Raw genomic sequence first — 21606 nt, 5'->3', positions numbered from 1 at the left:
AGTGTTCTCTCTCTCTCAAGCACATTCCCATAAAGTCTGCTTATTTTCAGGGTAACTTTCTTGACTCCTGCCCAGATTTATACTTTCCATCTTTGAAAACAACTGTTTCTTTTTACTCCCCATTTCTCTCTCAAGACTTTTCCCGTAATGCCTATTTTTCAAACTCGTAATTATTTTTGAGTCCCCTTTCTTGCTTCCTCTTTGGGTTTATACTTTCTGACATTGAAGGAGACTCTCTTTCAGTGTGCCTCCTATACCTTTACTCCTCCTTGTGTGTATCACACTTGCACTTCTTCTTTCAATCACATCACCAAAGCTAAACTGACCAATTTAGATTGCTCATAGGGACAGGACACACAAACAAACCTTAATGTTTTATTATATAGTAATTATTATAGTAATGGCTCCTATTGGTGCTGTGGCAACTGTTATTTAAATAAACGTCAGGGACACCAACTAGGTACAACAAGACCCATGCAACATTGTCATAAGCACTTTGTAATTTGTGTAGGCACCATGAGTGAAAAAAAAAGTACAAAATATTAAAAACAATGTAGGGGAGCACAGTGCCAGCATGTGTGGCTTGTAAGAGTTTAAGCTCCTTTTTGTGGCTGCTTTTGTGGCATGCTGTCCTGACAAGGCTCACAAGAAATCTGGGTCAGTTAGCAAAACCACAACAGGATGAGAATAGTGAGCAAAATGAAAGAGCAGGCAGGTGGAACACGGATTTGTTTTATTATTTTGGAGGTGTCCAGTGGGCAGCTGCAAGGTACAGTTAATATCATGGCATTCAGAATAAAAAGCCAGTCGGCACCTGTAGGCTCACCCGGAAAAAAAGGCTCCTGCGTTGTTTAATAAAAAAGTCTTAGCATTAAACAATAGTCAGGGATCTCAGGTTTATGAGTGAATGGGACAGAATCGGATGCAAAATTATATTTTCAGGGCACTGGAAAAGCAAAAAAAAAAACTACATTGTGTAACAAGCTAAACTTTCAACGTTACAAAATGGATCATCGTTGAAGTGAAGTGCAAAAAGAGAATACTGCAGCTTTGCCCAGCACATCTGGAGTAACTCAATGAAAAAATCAGTGCAGGTAAAATAAGCAACCATACTTTTACAATTGAATGTCAGCATTTGTGAAAAATGTCAAAACTCCAACAACTGCCAAACAAACTGGAAATGTGTCCTTACATCAAGGAAAATAGTACCAAGAACAGTTTCCTTTTGTTGTCATAAACATGCTATAGAAACATGAAAGCAGGTTTTAAACAATTTCAGTGCTTCAGACTGGACATATTTGGTAAGTTTAAAGTTTTTGTTTTCACGTTTGCACTGGTGCCCCTTGATCCCCATTTTAAAATTCAAGAACAGCCTAGCTATTTTTTGTAATTTATAAAAGGTGTTCACTTTAGAATACAATTTCATATGTCAAATATATATATTGTACCATGACTGTGAAGAATCAACTTTGACTTGAAAAGTATTGAACTTATTAATTAAGTATTCTCTTAAATTCATAAAATATCAAATAAGGGTTACCAACTCTGTTTTTTGGCATTGTAGTGTCCTTGGAGAATTACAAATGGACGTGAAACACATCCACACTCACATTAGAAGATTAGCATAAGGAGTCTGTTATGCAGCAAAGTTCACTTCAACATTTACTGTAAAAGTACAGTCATTTTTTTCAGGTTTATAAAATCTAAGACAACAAGGAAATAACTGATTATAAAAATAATTACATATTCTTTTCGCAAGTAATATTCAAAAAACTAATCTGCACCTGTGGTCTGCAAGTTTTAACTCTTATGACCATTATTGTGGAGAGTAGGATAACATGCTATCATATTACGGTGAAAAGATTTGCTTAAGTGTATTGTGATTTGAGTTCTCCATTGAGCAGACTATGAGGCTTTTCTAATTAGGGAATTTGTATTCATCCATTTATTTTCTGACTGTTTATTAAATTCTGAGTCACGAGAAGCTGGTGCCTGTCCCAGGAGCACTGGGTGTAAGGCCATGGCCATCTCTTGACAAGGCACCAGTCCATCACAGGGTACATGGTCACACCAGACCAATTCACTGTAGCCAACTAGCAAAACCTGCATATCTCTGAAATATGGGATGAAAACTTGTACAGACACCGTTAGTTGTTAAATAGTTTGTTTGTACACTTTATAAAGTGTGCTTATACTTGTTTTTCAACTTTTTCTTCTGTTGAAAAGATGTTTTGGAATTACCTTAAATATAAGGTTGTCTAGTTGGTGTACGTGCTCCTTCAAAAACCTGCTGTGCTGAAACGCTTTCCTCCTTTTAAAAATCTTTTTGTTTTCATTTTTCTATTTCCATCCAGCATGTACTGTATATATTCAAAGTGACTTACATACAGAGAATTTTGGAGATTTTTATATTAATTGATTTTTAAGATAGCGTTTGATCAATTACAAATAACATGCCTACATCTGAAGTAGTACATTATTATATCATTACTACCTACGTTTTAAAATTTCAAGAAAACAATATATGACTTGGTTTTCGATTACTGAACGTTTTAAGAAAAACCTTGCTGACTCTCAGATTATTGCTGGACTTCGATGAAAAATAATTTTCGGTAGGGAATGGGATGGAGCCTCAGCTTATAACATTATAGTTTTATGTGCAAGCAGTAGATGTAAAAATTATTTGGGATATCAAATTTTACAACTGCTCAATAGGACTAAAAGAGCGACCGTCTGTCTGCTTTACAGTCAGTTTTGGTTAGACTCAGGTGTCTGAATATTTACAATGCCAGCAATTAACAGAATGCATTAAACAGTTTGGTCTTTGATGTTACAAGACACTCATGTTCACGTTGATCAGTTTCTAAACATGCAAAGAAATCGTCAGTAGGCGATGACTGAAGATTGGGCTGAGCATGTACTCTGCTCATGGTTTCTTTCTGCACACCTCAGTTATCATCTGTATGTGAAGAAAAATTAGCCTTTCTTTATTAATATTATATAAAGGGGTAGGACCTGTTCACTGGATTTAAAAAAATGTTCATTAAAATGGGCAGCAGGTATATCTAAAGCCTGCATTTTTCACTTGCATTCTCAGATGGTTTCCATTGTCTGTTTTGTATTTTCTGCTAGCTTTATGGAGAATCTACAGATAGAAATGCAAGAAATGGAATTCTTACAGTTTTCTAAAGGAATGGACACCATGAGGAGAGAGGATTTTGCAGAGTGGCTTCTTCACTACACCAATGAAGAAAACAATGAAGCCTACTGGGAGAACATGAGAAAAAGAATCCCTCCAGGACAGGTGGGGAGAGTCATCATTTATTACATATCCATTGGTATTTCTGTTTTAACTCTAACTCTTCTGTTTCTACATATTTAAGTAAGATAAAATTTATTTTTGCTCCATTGGCTAAGAAGAGTGTTTGTATTTCCTACACATTATAGGAAGGTTCCATCACAGCATAAGATTTGTGTTTGAGATATTCAGCATTCTTTGAATCATTTAAGAAAGAGATGGAGCATGACAGGAACTTTACAAAATGACTAGGATAATACAGCCTAATAAAATTATGCCAGTATTTTTAGAAATATGAAGTCACACTTTCACTTACAGTTGTATTTGGTAATTTAGTTTCCAAAACCATAAAAGGTTGTTACTGTACATGTAGAAGAGTACTGTTCAGTTTCTTCGATATGGAGAGACCCTAGCTAAATGCTGTGCGGTACAGGACAGATGCGCCTCAAAATGTCCACTGTTTGGTTTATAAGATACACCTCTTAATTTAAAAGGTAAAAACCATATAAGCAAAGAAGACTTTAACATGTGTTCACCAAAGTTCACTAATCACCTAAAAAAGTTATGCTATTTTTTTTGTTTGTGTATAATAGTTTAACAGTAAAAAAATGTATAAAGACCAACATTTAACAAGGCAGAAAAAATAATAAGAACACCCCAGAAAGCAATTAAAACTACCATTTAATAATCAAAATTGTATATTTCGGCAGAACATCTTATAAAATATATCAATAATTAATCTGCTGCCTGATGATTAAACTTGCTTTCTTCTTCATATACTTTCTAGAGTATCAGTTTTGAAGAATTTAAATCCTTCTGCTTATTTACCAACAATTTGGAAGATTTTGCTTTCACTTTAAAAATGATCAGTGAAGCTAACCGACCAATAGGAATTGGTAAGGCCTGCTTAACAAGTTCTTTTTACCTTTAAACTAATAAGCAGCATTTTATTGCCAAATATATTCAGTTAAGATTCATCTTTTTTTTTCTTGAAATGAATGTTTTAATTGTAATTGTTTTAGAATTTGTCATAACTGGCTAAACTGAAATTGGTTTTGTGTATGTGTTTTTTTAAGCTGAATTCAAAAGGGCTGTAATGATTGCAACTGGAAATGAGCTTTCCGATAATGTTCTAGACACTGTGTTCAAGCTCTTTGATCTTGATGGTGACAACTGTCTAAGTCATAAAGAGTTCCTTGAAGTAATGGATGACAGGGTACGCCGTGGACTAAAGGTAAATAAGAAAAGAGGGGTTACATGACACAATTGTTCATCTGTTTATGAGCATATCTGATACAGTTCTAATTGTACATCCACTTCTTTCAACTGTTTGTTTACATTGCACAAATAATTACACAATATTCATATTCCTTGTTTACATAATATTTTTAAAATGTTTGTTAGATATATATGTTTACAACCTACTTATATAGAATTAAAAAAACAATATGACTTTCTTCTTTGTATTAAAAAAGATATTTTTTGTATAGCATTCTTCACTGAGTGCTGACGAAGAGTGCTGTGAAAAAATACTCTGTCAAAATGCAAGTATAGATTATGCTAGTCACAGAACTGGCACATATATAAATACAGATTTCTTACAAGAAAGAGAACAAGGTAGTAACTGTAGTTTCATAATGATTATATTTATAGCTGATCTTAAATTGATACAAGATGAATATTTAAATATGTACGTATACTGCATAATATGTGATTTGTATGAGTGGCCCCTGTAATGGAGTGCCTTGTGCCCAGTGCTGCCAGGATAGGGTTAGGGCTTCCAGCATTCCTAAATGGGATCAAGCAGGCTTGAGAACGTATGTATGTATACAGTATTTACCTTGCAGAAATAAGGATGATTTCTTTTTTCTTGGTGCAAATGTAAAAGCAAATCTTGACCTTATATTGTATCATAATGAGTCTCATAATGGCCAGTAATCAATTCTCTAGCCAGCAGTACTGTATGCTACTTAATATTTTTGGTGTGCATTTGTAATGAGGTTATTCAAAACCAAAAAAGGGGAGTCATCTGACGTGAAATGTCAACTGTAGCGTGATATTTTTAACCATAATGCTAATGTATTTTGAATATTTTCTACTTTGTTCAAAATTCTTTTCTTGGATAAGGAACACCATAAATAATATGTACTGACTGTATTATTATTTATAAATACTCAACTTTAAGGAATAAACCCATCTTTTTTAAAAGCATAAATGGTAACCATGATTGCCAAGAAGCACTGCACTGCTAATTGATCCTAAATTGTGCCTTTATCATGCTTGCAGCTACAGTCAGATCCATAAAGAGTGATACAATTTTCATAACTTTGGCTCTGTAAACCACCACAATGGATTCTAAACAAAGGCATCAAGATGTGATTGAAGTGCAGATATTTCAGCCTTAATTCAAGGGGTTTAAAAAAAACATTGTATGAGCTGTTGAGAAAAGCCATTTTTATACATGGTCTCCCTATTTTCCGGAGCTCAAAAGTATTTGGACAAACTAACAATCATAAATATAATCATCTTTTTCAATATTTGGTTGAAAACCCTTTATAGTCAATGACTGCCTGAAGTCTGGGACCCATGGCCTTCTCTAAGCGCTGGGTTTCCACCCTACTGATACTTTGCCTGGCGTTTACTGCAGCTGTCTTCAGTTGCTGCTTGTTCATTAGATTTTCTGCCTTCAGTTTTGTCTTCAGCAAGTGAAATGTATGTCTAGTTGGGTTGAGGTCAGTTGATTGACTTGGCCTTTGAAGAACATTCCACTTCGTTGTCTTAAAAAGCACTACTTGGTTTGCTTTTGCAGTATGTTTTGGCTCATTGTCCTTCTGTACTGTGAAGCATCATTCTATCAGTTTTGCAGTATTTGACTGAATCTGAGCAGACAGTACAGCCCTGTACACTTCTGAATTCATCCTGCAACTTCTGCCAGCAGTCATATAATCAATAAACACTAACAACTGACTTCCATTCACAGCCATGCATGATCATACCATAAAACTGCCTCCACTATGTTTCACAGATGATGTGGTATCCATCGGATCATACACCATTTCTTCTTTTCTTTTCTCCATTTTCTCTTTCCAACATTCTGGTATATATTGATCTTAGTTTCCTTTTGTCCAAAGAAAATTGTTCCAGAACTGGACAGGCTATTAAAAATGTTTTCTGGCAAAGTTCAACTTGTCCCTGTGTTTGAGGCTGACCAGTTGTTTAAACCTCAGGGCAAAACCTCTGTTGTTACTTTCATGAAGTCTTCTCTTGATTGTAGACTTTGACAATGATAGGTCAGCCTCCCGGAGAGTGTTCTTGGTTTGGCTAAATGTTGTAAAGGAGTCCTTCTTCATCAAGGACAGAATTCTGCAATTCTGTTGTCTTCTGTGTCTTCTGCAGAACAGTTGTCTTCTGTGGTTTTCCAGTCTTTCTCTGGTTGCAGAGTTCGTTGGTGTGTTCCTTCTTTTTAAGAATGTACCAAATGTATCACTCCTGGTGTTTCTGCTGTCTCTCTAAGGGGTTGGTATTGTTTTCTCAGCCAAATGATGGACTGTTTTTACTTGTATGGACAGCACTTTGGACTTCATATTGAGAGTTCACAGTGACAAATGCAAATTGCACACTTGGAATCAATTTGAGACCTTTTACGTGCTTAATAGTTAATGAAATTGTGGGAGAAGTGCTCCCAGCTGGCTATGGAACAGCTTGGCAGTCAAATGTCCAAACACTGTTGAGGCCCTGGAAATGGGGGGCTATGCAGAAAAATGGTTGTCATTCCTAAACAACTCATACAATATTTTTGGTAAACCCCTTAAATTAAAGTTGGAAATCTCTGCTTCAAGCACATAATAATCACTTTATTTCTCATCCATTGTAGTAATGTATAGAGCCAAAATTATGAAAATTGTATCACTGTCCACATATATATGGACCTGACTATATGCAGCGAATTCAGAAACCATGAAGAAAGATCCCTCTGTCAAAAATGGGCAGTGCAAAAAAAAACTTAATCATCCACTGGGACAGGCATGTGCACTCTTTCTGGACTATTCTGTCATATGAACTGTGCCTCAGTGCACCCTTGAAAGGCACACAGAGATGCCTTGTCTGAATTCAGCAAGCTGCCTGGTGCTGGAACCGCTGTCAAGAATATCTACAACAGAAGAACCCAAACCGTAAAAACAAAGATACCATTTTTAATATACTGTCATGCTTTTAATCACCTGATCAAACAAATCATTTATAATAAGTGTTTATGCTGTTGCCTTTTTTGTGCCATGACTGTGTTTTGCTGTCTCTGGGTTTTACTTCAACTTGCATCCTCAATACTATAATGTATGATGTTGCTTGATAGTATTATACAATGCATATGATGCAGACGCTTTAACTGAGGTTGTCTTTTGTTATGGTACAGAATCTTCGTACGCCGACATAAAAATACAAGCTAAGTACTCATGTTTGCATGCATTACATGTTAGCATGCATTACTCCTTTTCTCATATAGGTTAGATTGAACATTTGTGTAGAAAAATACATACACAAATATATCTGTGCAGACATGGTAAACATTTTATTATCCAAGCATTATATAAACCACTGGAAAAAGTAAAGAATATTTGAAACGTATTTAAACTGGATAATGACACATAAACTGCCACAAAGTGTAATCCAGGCTGCTGTATGCCAAAAAAATGTGTATCTAAACTGCAACATGCATGGCCTGTACAGGCAGACAAGAGACTTCCGAGGTACACTGCAGTTTACTCTAAACTAATAAACTAGTGTGCTTTAAATCAAACACTATAAGCTGAACAGTCAGAATTACATAAGCAAAAGGTGTGCAAATCCCATTGTCCTATGTGCCATTTTGTTTGTAATAAAAGCAAATCCTAAAAACAAATCCATTCATTTTCTTTATTGTATGTTCTGGTATAGGATCATAGTGATATATACAGATAAACTATCACTCAATGGTAAATCTCCATGTGTCTTAGTGAAGTAGTTTGCACCCTTTGCATGTGCATGCATGCGTGGGTCTTTGTATGACTCCAGGCGTAAATCCTGGGTGAGCATGCATATAGTGGGGACAGCATTCAGGGTTTCATGTAAAAAGAGGAACATCAGGCAAACATATAGATGTTCTCTATTTCTGTAAAAGAAACCAAACCACCACCATGTCAGGGAAGCATAAGCCTAAGACAAAATAAAATAAATTGCAGTATACATTGAATTTACTTGCAAATCTTTTATACACAATAAATGCCACAGTCCTGCAGCCCAGTGTCATCACAGAGCCATGCATTTGTGTTCTTCACAAACTTTGCCAAGGCTTGCAGTTGTTCTTCTTGTGAGCTATTTTGGATTTGATGATCTTTGCAGTCAGATGAATTTCATGTCCCCCCAATCTAAACACTTCTTGGTCTAAGACTTAAGATATAAAGAAGTGCCAGCCAATGAAACTGTAGTGGCTTTCACATACAAACTCTACTTGTGTCCACTTCTGTTGCTACAGTCATTAGTTATGTGTGCTGATTCCAGGATGACCATGTGCATCCAAGCCATTACACTGGCTATAACAACTTTTACAGATGAAGTGGTATGGATCATGTGCAGTTTATTTATTCCTCCAAACCTTCACCTTCTCCTGTTTTTAGGTTTTGTTTATCCATAATACTTTCTAGAGGTCCACTCACAAATCTCTGTACTTTCTAGTGAAATCTAATATTTCTGGTCCTGATGAGATGCTAAACTCTTAAAAGTTTGTTCTTTACAATTCGACACAGGTCATTTAAAAGTTATGTAAGCATATATAAGACTGAATTGATTAAAAACAGTATTATCTACAGATTACTATTGTAAAGAACCAGTGTTATCAATCTGTAGCTGAATGGTGTTTGAACTAATTAATAACAAGGGAAAGGTGCAGCTCCACTAAGTGATATAAACACAGGACAGGTTTAAAAATGGATAGTGGAGTCTGGAGGTGGGAGGCCTCAGTCACTTTAGCCCATCTCCCTCTCTGGCATGCAGCCTCTGATCTTTTAGTCCCGGATATACCCAAACAATCACAGGAAGCCCTTGATGATCTTGTCCATTTTTTACCATTCATACTGTATTCTTACTATGCAATTGATCATTTTCTTTACAAGTACTTACTGATTTATATAATTTTAACAAAACACTACATTTTAACTAATATACAGTAGCTTTACTCAGTTTCTCTTCTCTTTTCTTAGGGTAATATCAATTCTAATTTCATGCAAGTATTGATCATTTAGATATTTTTATATAATAGATAGTTTTGAATTTTCTAATTATTGGATACTACTCTATTGAGTGTATCTTCAAAAATGTTATGTTTAAGAAAATCAAATAGTCAGAGACCCTCCACCATTAACAAACATAAATCGATACCATTTTCACATCATTTGTTATGTATGAAGGTTGTTGAGCTACCACAAGCCTATTTGTACTCCACTGTAAAGTGCTGTTAAAAAACATGTATTTAGTATAGTCTACTAACACTTGAAATTGTTTCTAGTATTGCTATTACTTTTGACTATAACTCATTGTTACAAAACTATTTATCCATCCATCCATCCATTTTCCAACCCGTTGAATCCCAACACAGGGTCATGGGGGTCTGCTGGAGCCAATCCCAGCCATCACAGGGCAAGGCAGGAACCAATCCCGGGCAGGGCGCCAACCCACCGCAGGACACACACACCCACACTCACACACCAAGCACACACTACGGACAATTTAGAATTGCCAATCCACCTAACCTGCATGTCTTTGGACTGTGGGAGGAAACCGGAGTAGACGCGGGGAGAACATGCAAACTCCACACAGGGTGGACCTGGGAAGCGAACCCTGGTCTCCTAACTGCGAGGCAGCAGCGCTACCACTGCGCCACCGTGCCGCCCCAAAACTATTTAATAAACAAAAATCTAATAACTGACCTTTGGAAAAAGTCAATAAATATGCTCTAACTTTCATATCAGTAAACTTGGTTGCTGAATGCACCTGAATATTACACCACGTATACATGGTTTTCTTTCTGATTAAAAGCTACATATCTACAGCAATGGCTGATTGAAAAGCACAAACAGAGTACTTTTTAACTGTATGGTAAAATGTAACTTTTGCATTTTGTGCAAGTTTTGTTTTTTTAAGAGATTTCTTTAGTTCTCACATTGTTTTAGGCCAACTAAAACTAAAGTGATGAGCAATGGCAAAATCCGGCACTACCTGGCTAACAGTTATTTTATGGTAGCCAAATGGGAGAATGGAACAAAAAAAGAGATATATTAATTGATTTGTCTTGGTAGAGTAATATATTGCTCTACTTTCCCCTTTGTGTTATTAAGATGTAGCCTCTGTCAGAATGCCTAATCCCACAGATTTACCACTGTTTATAAGGTGTTATTGTATATAACCTATCCCCACCTTCCCCTTTTATGTTTATAACCTCAGGCAATTAGATGTAGTAAAAAGACAAGCAGAAGTTAAGTTGCAGTTTAAACAATATATTATTGATAATATTCATAAATAATAACAAAATGCAAAGTACATTTGAATATTGGCAACCATACAACCTGATTAAATGGTGATGTGTTGTTCAGGCGGCACACAGACTTGTTTGTTACTTAATGTCTCTAGTTAAGGCATCATTTGTGCTCAGCTTTAAGACACATGGCTGAAGTCGAGCTGTGCTCTCCATTGTGTTGTCCTTTCAGTTCATGATGTGATGGTCTTCTTCATCAGATCAGTAAGAGATTCTCTGTCATCATCACAGGTTAGCAAGAGAGAGAGTGTGAGGTTAAACAAGTAAATTTATAGATGTTCTGTCCAACCCCTGGAGCCAATAGGACGTCATGGTACTTAACAGCTTCTGAGCCAAGCCAATCCCAAACAGCCATACTTCAGACCAGTGGGGGAATAGTACATCTTAACACCTGCCACCCCCCAAACCATATGTTAAGGTAAAGTTTGGCTTTCTTGCGGGGGTTCAAACACTTTAGCAGAGAAACACTCGCCAAACTGGTTTAAGGCATATCCCACCCCCCAACTCTGTCATAAAATTACAAAGAGACTCAGTTGTAAAGTGTGGGAACCTGAATGCTTCTCACTAAAGTAACACTAAATTACATTGCTTTGCCTAAATTACAAATAAAGACATACAAAATATTTATTGAGTTATATGCAAAATCTTACATCACAACAGTAATATATGAATATGCGCAAAAATACCCAATTCATCTGTGTGTAGCTGTTGTCTCGGTATCTAGGTAATTTCAAAATGTGTTTTTTAATTACATTAAGGTGCAAAATCAACAGGGAATCCAGGGCTATTGGAAATGTGTGAAGAAAGAAACTTTAAAGGGAGCCCAAGAAGCACTGAGGAAGGCGGGGAGAAGCCCTTTTTAACCAAAGGCCTGGTAAAGCATGTTTGTTCCATTTATTTCCTACTTATGCTTTCTAACATATTATTTTGTGTTAAATGGTTTAATAAAATGATTCTGATGAAGTACAATGCATTATTTGATCCCTACATTAACAACATAGCTGCATTTAATATTCTTTCAGTGTTTAACTATATCTTTTGATTTGATGCATTTGGCCCTTACCATTTAATGTTAGAAAACTAAATCATTTTACATAATGAAATTTTGTTTTCCATATTATGAAACTGTTATTGTTGTTTACAGTCTGCATTTATCATGTCTCATATGTACAGTACATTATATTAATCTCTAAACTTACATTTAGTATTCATTTTTGGTTCTTATAATATATTGATTTACCGCAAGTAAAAGGTTAGACATGTTACCTGTATTCTGTTTGTCATTAGCTAAGACAAAAAAGTGTGTCCATGAAAAACTTTGACATGTTAGTTTGTTTTTTTTTATTGCCAATCACTGACAACACACTGTATCTTAAAAATTCAATTATATCAAAGTTTTTTTTTCTTTTTCAGAAATGTTAATTTTGCTGTTAGTTTGATCATAATTATAACAATGTATTTAAAAATTGCCTTTGCAAGGTTGTTATAATAATCAGGAATGCCTTCTAAAAAAACTATACTGTACACTAAGCTCGATATAAATATTTATTATTGTTTACATGGAGAAGGGAGTTTTTTTTATTTTGTAGTATTTGCACATATTTGGGTGTCATCTACTGTAATGCATGCTAAAAATCACAGACTGGACAATATTTATGTGTTCTATGTACGTATGTATGACGTTTTCTTGTTTAATGTTGCTGTGGTGTTTTTAGTTATTTGAGATTTCACAAATTTATAATAATAAATATTTTTTCCAAGCTTTGCCTTTTTTGATTATTTCTTCCTACCAAAACCCAAAGATTCAGGGCAGCTCTACTCGAAGTGCTTTGAAGGTATGGATGTTCCCAAGTTTAGTAGCTGTAACACACTTGCAGATCAGCCTTGAATGACAATGAGAATGACCTTTGAGGGTCTGCACGTTTTCAGGCCCCAGAGTGGACCAGAAGAGTGGTGGCTATGTAGAATGTTACCATTGCTGACTGCTGGTGCCCTGGATGTTTGTACATACTCTCCATGGACGAGAGGTGCTACACTGATCTGACAACATCAAACCATGAGACCTACCACCAGAACTTCTGGGCAGAGACTTGAATTCCCATGCTAATCTTGTGGGATCTAACTTGATTGGAGAATATATTATGATGCAGAATTCAAATTATATCAGTTTTTTTTATCTGCTTATTAAATCTAAATAATGTTTTTAAGCTACACCTCTCTATTTTAAGCAGTGTTTTGGGACTCGCTCTTTTCAGACCTGGTGAAATATGTAGAATTGAGTGTGTGGGCAGAGGCAGCTGATAAAAGCATCGCTCAACTTTGAAAAGTCTCTCAAAATTATGATTTAAACCAACTAAAAAAATGAGATACATGGTAGCTTCCATTTTACTTTCAGCTGCCATTCACTTTCTGCAATGGATGCCTAAGTAAGTCAGGTATATTAGGCCATCACTTCTTCAGTGCTGTCAGAGAAAAAAAAAATAAGCTAAAATAAATTCACAATCACAAAGCATCAAAAAAAAATGTCAAGAGACCTAAAAATCCAAACAAAATAAAAAAATAGTGGATTTTATTTGTTAGGATATTTGACCATTTGTCAACTTCACTTTGTGGCACAAGATATAATTTTTGTTGCAGCCAAGACTGAAGATGATTCTCTGGTTAAGAAGAAACCTTACGAATGAGAGTGGAAACAGGATGAAAAAAATGTGTAGCCTCTACTTCAGGGTAACCTGAGCACAACAGAGTGACTTCAGTCAAGAGTAGAAGCTTCTCACCGATAATAGCAGCACGGATTCATTGGACACAGGACAGACAAGTACATTTGGCCCTAAAGCATGTTTCTTCCAGATGAAATCTCAACCTGTTTGTATGGCATCCCCACAACCCCAACATAAAACAGGATAAATGATAAGGTGGTTTGAAAGGAAAGACAGGAGTCACACTTCATACAATAGTATCTGTTCACACTGTTGGGCACAGTGGAGATACACAGGTGGCATTATGCACTTTGTTATTGTCCTGCTACATGTTATTAGGCAGTAGAGTGAGGGACATTCTTGCATATCTAAACCCTTTCACTCATGTTCAACCAGTATAAAAGACCACCTCTTTGTTTGCAATAACTATGCAAAACTGTTCTCCCTGCCGCAGCATAAAGGGATATTGTACTTTTTCAAAATGGTTCTTAATGCTCTGGGCAAAAAATGCTGACAGTTTTTTGTTTTTCAGAATTAAGCTAAAAAGTATTTTTGGTTAATTCTTTACAGTTTTAATTGAAAACTTAGTGACTGTCACTCTTAAACAACTCTGACATTTGACTTTTCAGTTTGCTTTTAATATTCATATAGCAGGCAGTTTTGTTGAAGTCACTGTCAGTAGCATAGCATTTAAAAATAATTGTTTGTATATTTATTACTTGTTAAAGGTCAGCTGATATTTTATATTCTGGTTTCAGGAGGAGAGATAAATACCTCATCCATTGTCACTATTGCATTTAATATTTGGCCTTTAAAAATGAATTCACAAATGTTTGGTTTGTTCAAACAAAGCATGAATAACTCAAATGAGAAATCTGCTCAGGTCTCATCCCTCTTACTTGGAGATGCTTCATTCCAAGTGCAGATATATCCATCTTAGCCAATTGATCTAAAGGACACCCCACACCATCACCATAACCAGTCAAGCATCAGAATGCAAAGGTGTCTTTTTTTGCAGCAGGCTCTCTCAATTTCAACCTTGCTTCAAAGAATTTTACTTCAAAGAATAAAACACATTTTTATTTTGAATGTGTAGTTATTGTGTGGCTATAGGGCCCCCATTTAAAATCTGAATTGACTATACAATTGTTATTGGCCTTGGTAGTATTCATTAGTGCACCACTGCTTTATAGGTTAAGCGTTTTCACTTTGAAATTTCTTGTCTACTTAGTAAATTACCAAGACACAAGCTTGCTAATACCCTCTCCTTAAACTGTGCAAGAGTGCTGCATATCAGTGAAATTTTGAGGAACATCAGATTAGCTCTCTGAAGGAGCCATTGCTCAAGAGTGGCCTTTATATTATATCATAGTGATGGTGGACTTTAACTGGGCAAACCTTGCAAATAGTGGAGTATAAGAGTAGGAGCTTATAGACACAGTATGTTAAAGCGCCAACATGGATGGAGGTCTGTGTAGACTTAGTATTTTGTAATAACCAGGATATAATTGAAGTTGTAGGGGTGACTGAACCACTAGGGTCAAGTAACCATAATATAATACAACTAGACATTAAGCCCGTTACAATAACGGGCGCTAGAACAGTATTGCATAAACATTAGTAGGAACAGTCTATATTAAATGGCAAGGGTCCTCGACCTCATTCTGTTTCTTGTCAAAAATATTTTTGCAAGGAGCCTAAAGTAAAATAATAATAAAAATAAAATAGAAACGTATATGATAATACAGTAAGTATAATTAATATTGCCTTAGTGTAAAACTTTGTAACAATCTATAATACACAATATCTGAAGAAGATATTTAGGAAAAACTTTTTAAATTTTTTTTTACCTCATGACATTTTTCCATAAAATTTCATTATAGACATTTTTTGTAAATACTCTGTCTGAGTTTGGCAACAGTTTGCATTGTTCAGGACCATCTACAACCTTGACAACAACATCTGAAAAACTTCTAACTCTAGATTCTGGTTTTGGCAAATAAATGCCAACTTTTTCTAAGGTTTGCCCCTGAGCTTTATTAATTGTTATGGCAAAGGCTAATGTAACAGGAAATTGTCGCCTTCTTAAGGTAAAGGGTAAATAAGTAGAGGACGGAGCCAAATCAATACGGCGAATAAAGACGATGTCCCCTTCAGCTGAACCTGTTATTACTTGAGCAATGGTGAGGTTTCTTTTCAAGTCTTTAAGAAAGTGGCGGGTTCCGTTGCACAATCCTCTTTTCGTGTTTATATTCCTAAGGAGCATAATTATTGCTCCCTTTTTAAGGTTCAGTTTATGCCTCGGCATTCCTGTTGGAGTTAGCTGATTAAGAAACTCAATAGGATAGTTCTGCATATCTTGCTCAGTTGAGTCGTCAATTGAGTTTGAGCTGAGGAATGTCACAGTATCTCCTTCCAAAATGTTTAGCACCTCTTTATTTATGGTATCAACATCAGAGTTTTTTGGGCAAAAAATAGATTTTTTTGCTATCTTTGAGACTTCAGCAACAGGAATTCTTTCTCCAAATAAGTCTTTGATGATATCTCCTGTGCATAAAATTTTTGAAGGGATTTCAATTATGTCTTCAGGCAAACCATCAATGTGTGGTGTAACACCATTGCCAACTTGGATCAACCAGTTGCTGAATTCAGTGTCGACTGAACGGATATTGTTTGTAAGGTTAAGTACTTGGAAGTTTTGCCACAGTTTATTATACTTTATACATGCTTCGACAATTTTTGTCTGGTCACCATGAGGAACCACGGGAAGTGTTTGCCGAAAATCTCCACCATGTAAGAAAACGTTTCCTCCAAAGGGTTTGTGGTTACCCATTATTTGTTTCGGCAGTTTGTCGACCACTGCAAGAGCTGTAGAGGGGGGCCATAGTACACTCATCCCAAATGAGTATTGTAGATGATCTCAAATTTTCAGCATCAGCAGAATTGAGGCGCATATTTGATATTGAGTTGTCAAGTATCGGAACAGGTAATTTGAACTGAGAGTGGTATGTTCTTCCACCCTGAAGAAGATTGGCTGCTATACCTGTGGAGGCTACAGGGAGTGCAATGTTACCTTGTCCACAAACTGTGCTGAGAAGGGTTTTGTAAAGATAGGTTTTACCACTTCCTCCTGGACCATCTAAGAAAAAACAACGGTGGCAAAGGTTGTCATTTTTGGTTGCAGACAATATTTTTTCTAAAGCTGATTTTTGTTGTCTGTTTAATGTTTTCTCCATTTCTTCAGCTGTGTGTTTTTGAAATTCCTTGTCATACGTATTCCAGAGTAGATCAGTATTTGGCATTGTGGAAGGAAATCCAAAGTCTTCACAGGTTTTGCCATGTAGTACCAGAATGTTGGATATTTCTTTAAGTGCGATGTTACGACATATTGTGCAATCATCATTGTGTTGTTTATGTTTGTGAACTAAATCCTCAATGAGGTATTGCTCATATTTCAGGAAAAGATCAGTCATATTTTGTAATGATGCAAAAACGCAGATATATACAAATAATTCCCTAAGTTGTTTAGGCATTGTGAATTGGACAGCATCTTCCATAGTGTTGTCCCACACTTCATCATCGTTAATAAGTCCTTTAGCTTTTGCGGCCTCTTGGAAAGTGGGATAGACATTTCCATGTACTGTCCTCAGATCTTCAAAGGATACTGCACCCGGAACATGTAGCAATAGTAGACGCAGACAGTAGCGCTCTGTATCTGATGTAAAATTGACAGAATACATTCGTCCAATAACTTTTTCTGCACCACGTTGACTTAACTTCCAAGTACAATTTTCAGAGTCAAACACATAGTGCAAAGGAATGTCAGAATATAATATGGTCTTTGCTTCATGTTTTTGTTGATTTAATTTGAACCAAGCTGTCAATTGAGTATCACGGTTTGAAGCTCTCTGTACCGCTGTGGTAATGTCATTTGGGTTGAAAAACACTGATTGTTCTTCAGGCAGATGCACCGGTAATCTATGGATGGTATGTGATTGATAATGCATTTCAAACCCATTCAAACGCCATGCTGCTTCTGGAGCGCCGACATACCTTGAATTAATAAAGGTCTTAATTTCATCGTGATTCAAAGTACCTTGTTCTTGAATGACAACATTAGCACAATCATGACCTTTGTACACATATTTAAAAAGGTATGTAATGCTTTTCACTGATGCGCAAATTTCAACATTAATGTGGCAATTGTACTTCAAGGCTAGGTAAGGATTATATGGTACAACCCAACTGTTATCAATTTTCTTTCCGTTAAGAATTATACTTTGGCCTGTATTTCTTCTCTTGTACTTTGGATAGCCATTGCTGTTAGCAGTAGTTTTTATTTGGAATTCCTTTGGAAAATCCTTAGAACATTTGTCATACATGAAGAATTAGAATTGAGTGCTCCACATGGTCCATGAATCATATGTTTTGTTACAATTGCATGAAAGCGAGGAGTGATTTCTATATTAGGGATATCAGTTCTGCAATTTTATCTATCAGCTCTTCATTTTTTGGTTTACAGCTTTCTTTAAGAATGAGAAGTATGTGAGCATGTGGTAAACCTCTCTTTTGAAATTCTATCACGTAGACTATTGCTTTTAGGACTCCAGAAATATGTTTTTTACAGATATCATCGATCAGAGCTTTCAGTTTTAGGTGAAATACTCTTGCAACTAAATTTGGTTGTCCATCAACAGGCTCACCATGTTGAAGGTTATTTACAATCTCTTCCTATTTGGGATTGCATGTCATTGTAATAAAAAGATCAGGTTTTCCATATTTTCTGACAATTGCCATAGCATATTGATAATTTTGTAGCATGTTTCTGGGGCTACCTGCAAATGAAGAAGGCAAAATATACATTTTTCCAGGACTCAGGCCTGCTTCATTGGCTTCATTAAGTAAATGATCCATTATTTTTCAACGCGCAATTTAGGCTGATTTTAACGTATATAATTGAGTCTGTTGGCTACTGTTTTTACATATGCGTCAACTATATATTGCTGTGTAAGGCGGCCAGCATTTAAGAAGGGGTTAAAATCCTCTCTGATGGAAAGACGGTAACTGTATTGCATTTGAGTTACTCAAACTCTAGGATTGTGTGACTGGTTTGCTAAAGTTAATAAAGCTTGTGGGCTGTTTTGCAAAGGTATGTCAATTCCCCAGCTTTGATCCCCATAGGGGAATAACAATGGGTAAACCATGGGTTCCAAATTAGGTTTAAGGACACTAATTCTTTGTGTTGTTCTTTGGTTTGTATTATCTTCACTTGTTTTGCAGTGTATAAGAATATCTCTTTCAAGTGGTGGTTGAAAAAAAATTCACAAAAATTAAAGGAACACTTTTTTATTGGGCCTGGCATGAAATCAATTAAACCTGTCTGATAATTTTCTGGTTGGTTAAGCAGCTGAGGTCATTGTTAATCACTTTCAGCTGTGTTGGTGTTCATGGACTTAATGACAGGTGCACTAAAGTGGCAACAATTAGAAAACCCTCAAAACAGGACTGGTTTTACATGTGGAGGTCATTTCAAGTTTCTCCCGCTTGATCTTTTTTGTCTGGTTTTCCACTCATGCAAGTTTTGGCTTGAGTAATTATCTCTACTGGCAGTATGAGGCGATTCCTTAACCCTACAGAAGTTGCACAGGTTGTCCAACTTCTCCAGGATGGCACATCCACACGTGCTGCAGCAAGAAGGTTTAATGTGTCTCCCAGCACAATCTCCAGAACATGGAGGAGATTTCAGGAGACTGGCTGTTATTCTCGGAGAGCTGGACAGGGCCGTAGAAGGTCCTCAACCCATCAGCAGGACCGATACCTGCTCCTTTGTGCAAGGCGGAACAGGCTGAGCACTGCTCATGCCCTACAGAATGACCTCCAGAGGGCCACTGGTGTGAATGTCTCTACCCAAACAATCAGGAACAGACTTCATGAAGATGGCCTGAGGGCCCGACGTCCTGTAGTGGGCCCTGTGCTCACTGCCCAGCACAGTGGAGCTCGACTGGCATTTGCTCAAGAACACCAGAATTGGCAAGTCTGCCACTGGCCCTGTACTTTTACAGACGAGCAGGTTCACCCTGAGCAGCTGTGATAGACGTGAAAGAGTCTGGAGAAGACAAGGAGAACGATATGCTGCCTGCAACGTCGTTCAACATGACAGGTTTGGTGGTGGGTCAGTGATGGTCTGGGGAGGCATATCCATGGAGGGACACACAGACATCTACTGCGTAGGAAATGGTGCTCTGACTGCCATAAGGTATCGAGATGAAATCCTTGAACCCATTGTCAGACCCTACGCTGGTGCAGTAGGTCCTGGTTTCCTCCTAATGCACGACAATGCCCGGCCTCATGTGGCAAGAGTATGCAGGCAGTACCTGGAGGATGAAGGGATTGAAACAATTGAATGGCCTTCACGATCCCCTGACTTAAACCCAATAGAACATCTGTGGGACATTATGTTTCGGTCCATTAGGCGCCGCCAGGTTGCTCCACAGACTATACAACAGCAACAGCTCAGCGATGCCCTCATACAGATCTGGGAGGAAATGCCACAAGACACCATCCGTCGTCTCATTAGGAGCATGCCCCGACGTTGTCAAGCATGCATACAAGCTCGTGGGGGCCACACAAGATACTGGAAAGCATTTTGAGTAGCAGAAATTAAGTTTTTGAAAAAATGGACTAGCCTGCCACATCTTCATTTCACTCTGATTTTAGGGTGTCTACACAATTGAGCCCTCTGTAGGCAGAAAACTTTTATTTCCATTAAAAGACTTTGCATCCTTTTGTTCCTAAGACATTGCCCTGTCGTTATTTGTATAGATATCCAACTTCATATTGAGATCTGATGTATCTAATGTGTTTCTTTAAAGTGTTCCTTTAATTTTTGTGAGCAGTATATTTAGGTGCGTTATAATGCCTTTAGTCATTTTTGCAATCTTGTACTACTGTCATGGACAATTCCTTAATAACATTGCTGGTTTTGGTGGCATCCTCCTCATATTCTTTTTTAACTTGGTACAACATTTTGCAGGCCTCTGCAAAAGGATTGAATTGCGCCATAAATGTACTTAATGTTTGCATAAGCTCTGAATTTATTCCTGAGTTGGCAGAAATTTGCATTCTTTGCTCTGCAGCTTCAGAGGGATCTAAAATGTATAATTGTGCAAACTGTCTGTTTTCGCCCTGTTGAGGATATAGTGTTCCTGCTCTGTGACAAATTGAACCGTGGATTCAGAAACAGTATGGCCCATAGCCAGGAGGCGGTGAAATGTTAGCTCCCATAGATGCAAATGCTAGAGCACTATTTATTGACCTTATATTATCCATGAAATTTTTCCTGTAATGATGCTGACCTGTCATGAGCTGTTGTATGAAATGATTTGTTCGAATTGGTTGAAGATATACTTTTCCTTTTGAGCAACACTGTGTAAATTTTTGATCAGATGGTCTTTCTGCTTTAAAATGTTTTGCTTGACAAAAGTTGCACATGTGATTTAAATCTCCACATGTGTGGGGTATGATGTTACCCTCATTAATATTCACCATATCATTTATAAGTGACATTCTTTCTATTGTGGCTCTTAATTCTTTTGTTTCCACTCGCTTACTCCGGCCAGTCTCTGTAATTGTGCATGTCGTAGACGTTGTAATTGTCTTTCTTCTGGAGTAAGACTTGCTCTCCTAGCTTTTTGTCTTTTGGCATCCCTGTTACGATTTTGTGTTTGTCTTATGTCATCTATCCTGTCGTCTGTGGCTGTTGATTGATGTGTTGTGTCTGTTTGAAGATCTCTTATCCTGCCTCTCTTCATTTTAGCTTGTTGCTGACGCATTGATTTTCGTTCATCAGCAGAAAGACTTGCTCTCTTAGCTCTGTGTGTTTTGGCATTTTTCTGACGCTCATTTTCTTGTTCTTCAAAAGATCTATTTGCTCATCTTTGTCTTTCTCTTTGATAATTTTTTTTACGCTCATTTTCCTGTTCTTCTATAGATCTATTTGCTCTACTGAGTCTTTCTCTTGTACCATTTTTATGACGCTCATTTTC

The 21606-nt window shown here is 36.8% G+C and overlaps 1 protein-coding gene and 1 pseudogene across 2 annotated transcripts in view; one reads left to right on the top strand and one right to left on the bottom strand.

Annotated features, from left to right (window-relative positions):
• micu2 (mitochondrial calcium uptake 2) overlaps nt 1-21606 on the top strand; it is a 255931-nt gene that overhangs the window by 222853 nt on the left and 11472 nt on the right. Inside the window, exons 9-12 of one of the 2 annotated variants that reach the window (XM_039745443.1) lie at nt 3133-3304; nt 4086-4194; nt 4375-4532; nt 11621-11736. In XM_039745443.1, the coding sequence (XP_039601377.1) occupies nt 3133-3304; nt 4086-4194; nt 4375-4532; nt 11621-11725 (544 nt within the window). In that variant the 3' untranslated portion in view covers nt 11726-11736. Of the gene's footprint in view, nt 1-3132; nt 3305-4085; nt 4195-4374; nt 4533-11620; nt 12627-21606 lie in introns of those variants that run through there. The other variant, XM_039745442.1, reaches the window with a different exon arrangement.
• LOC120524487 lies at nt 13311-18636 on the bottom strand (annotated as a pseudogene).

This window comes from Polypterus senegalus, chromosome 2 (assembly GCF_016835505.1).
Source record: "Polypterus senegalus isolate Bchr_013 chromosome 2, ASM1683550v1, whole genome shotgun sequence".
Taxonomy (NCBI): Eukaryota; Metazoa; Chordata; class Cladistia; order Polypteriformes; family Polypteridae; genus Polypterus; species Polypterus senegalus.
The sequence above is the reverse complement of the archived record's forward strand: the minus strand, read 5'-3'. Positions and strand labels throughout refer to the sequence as shown.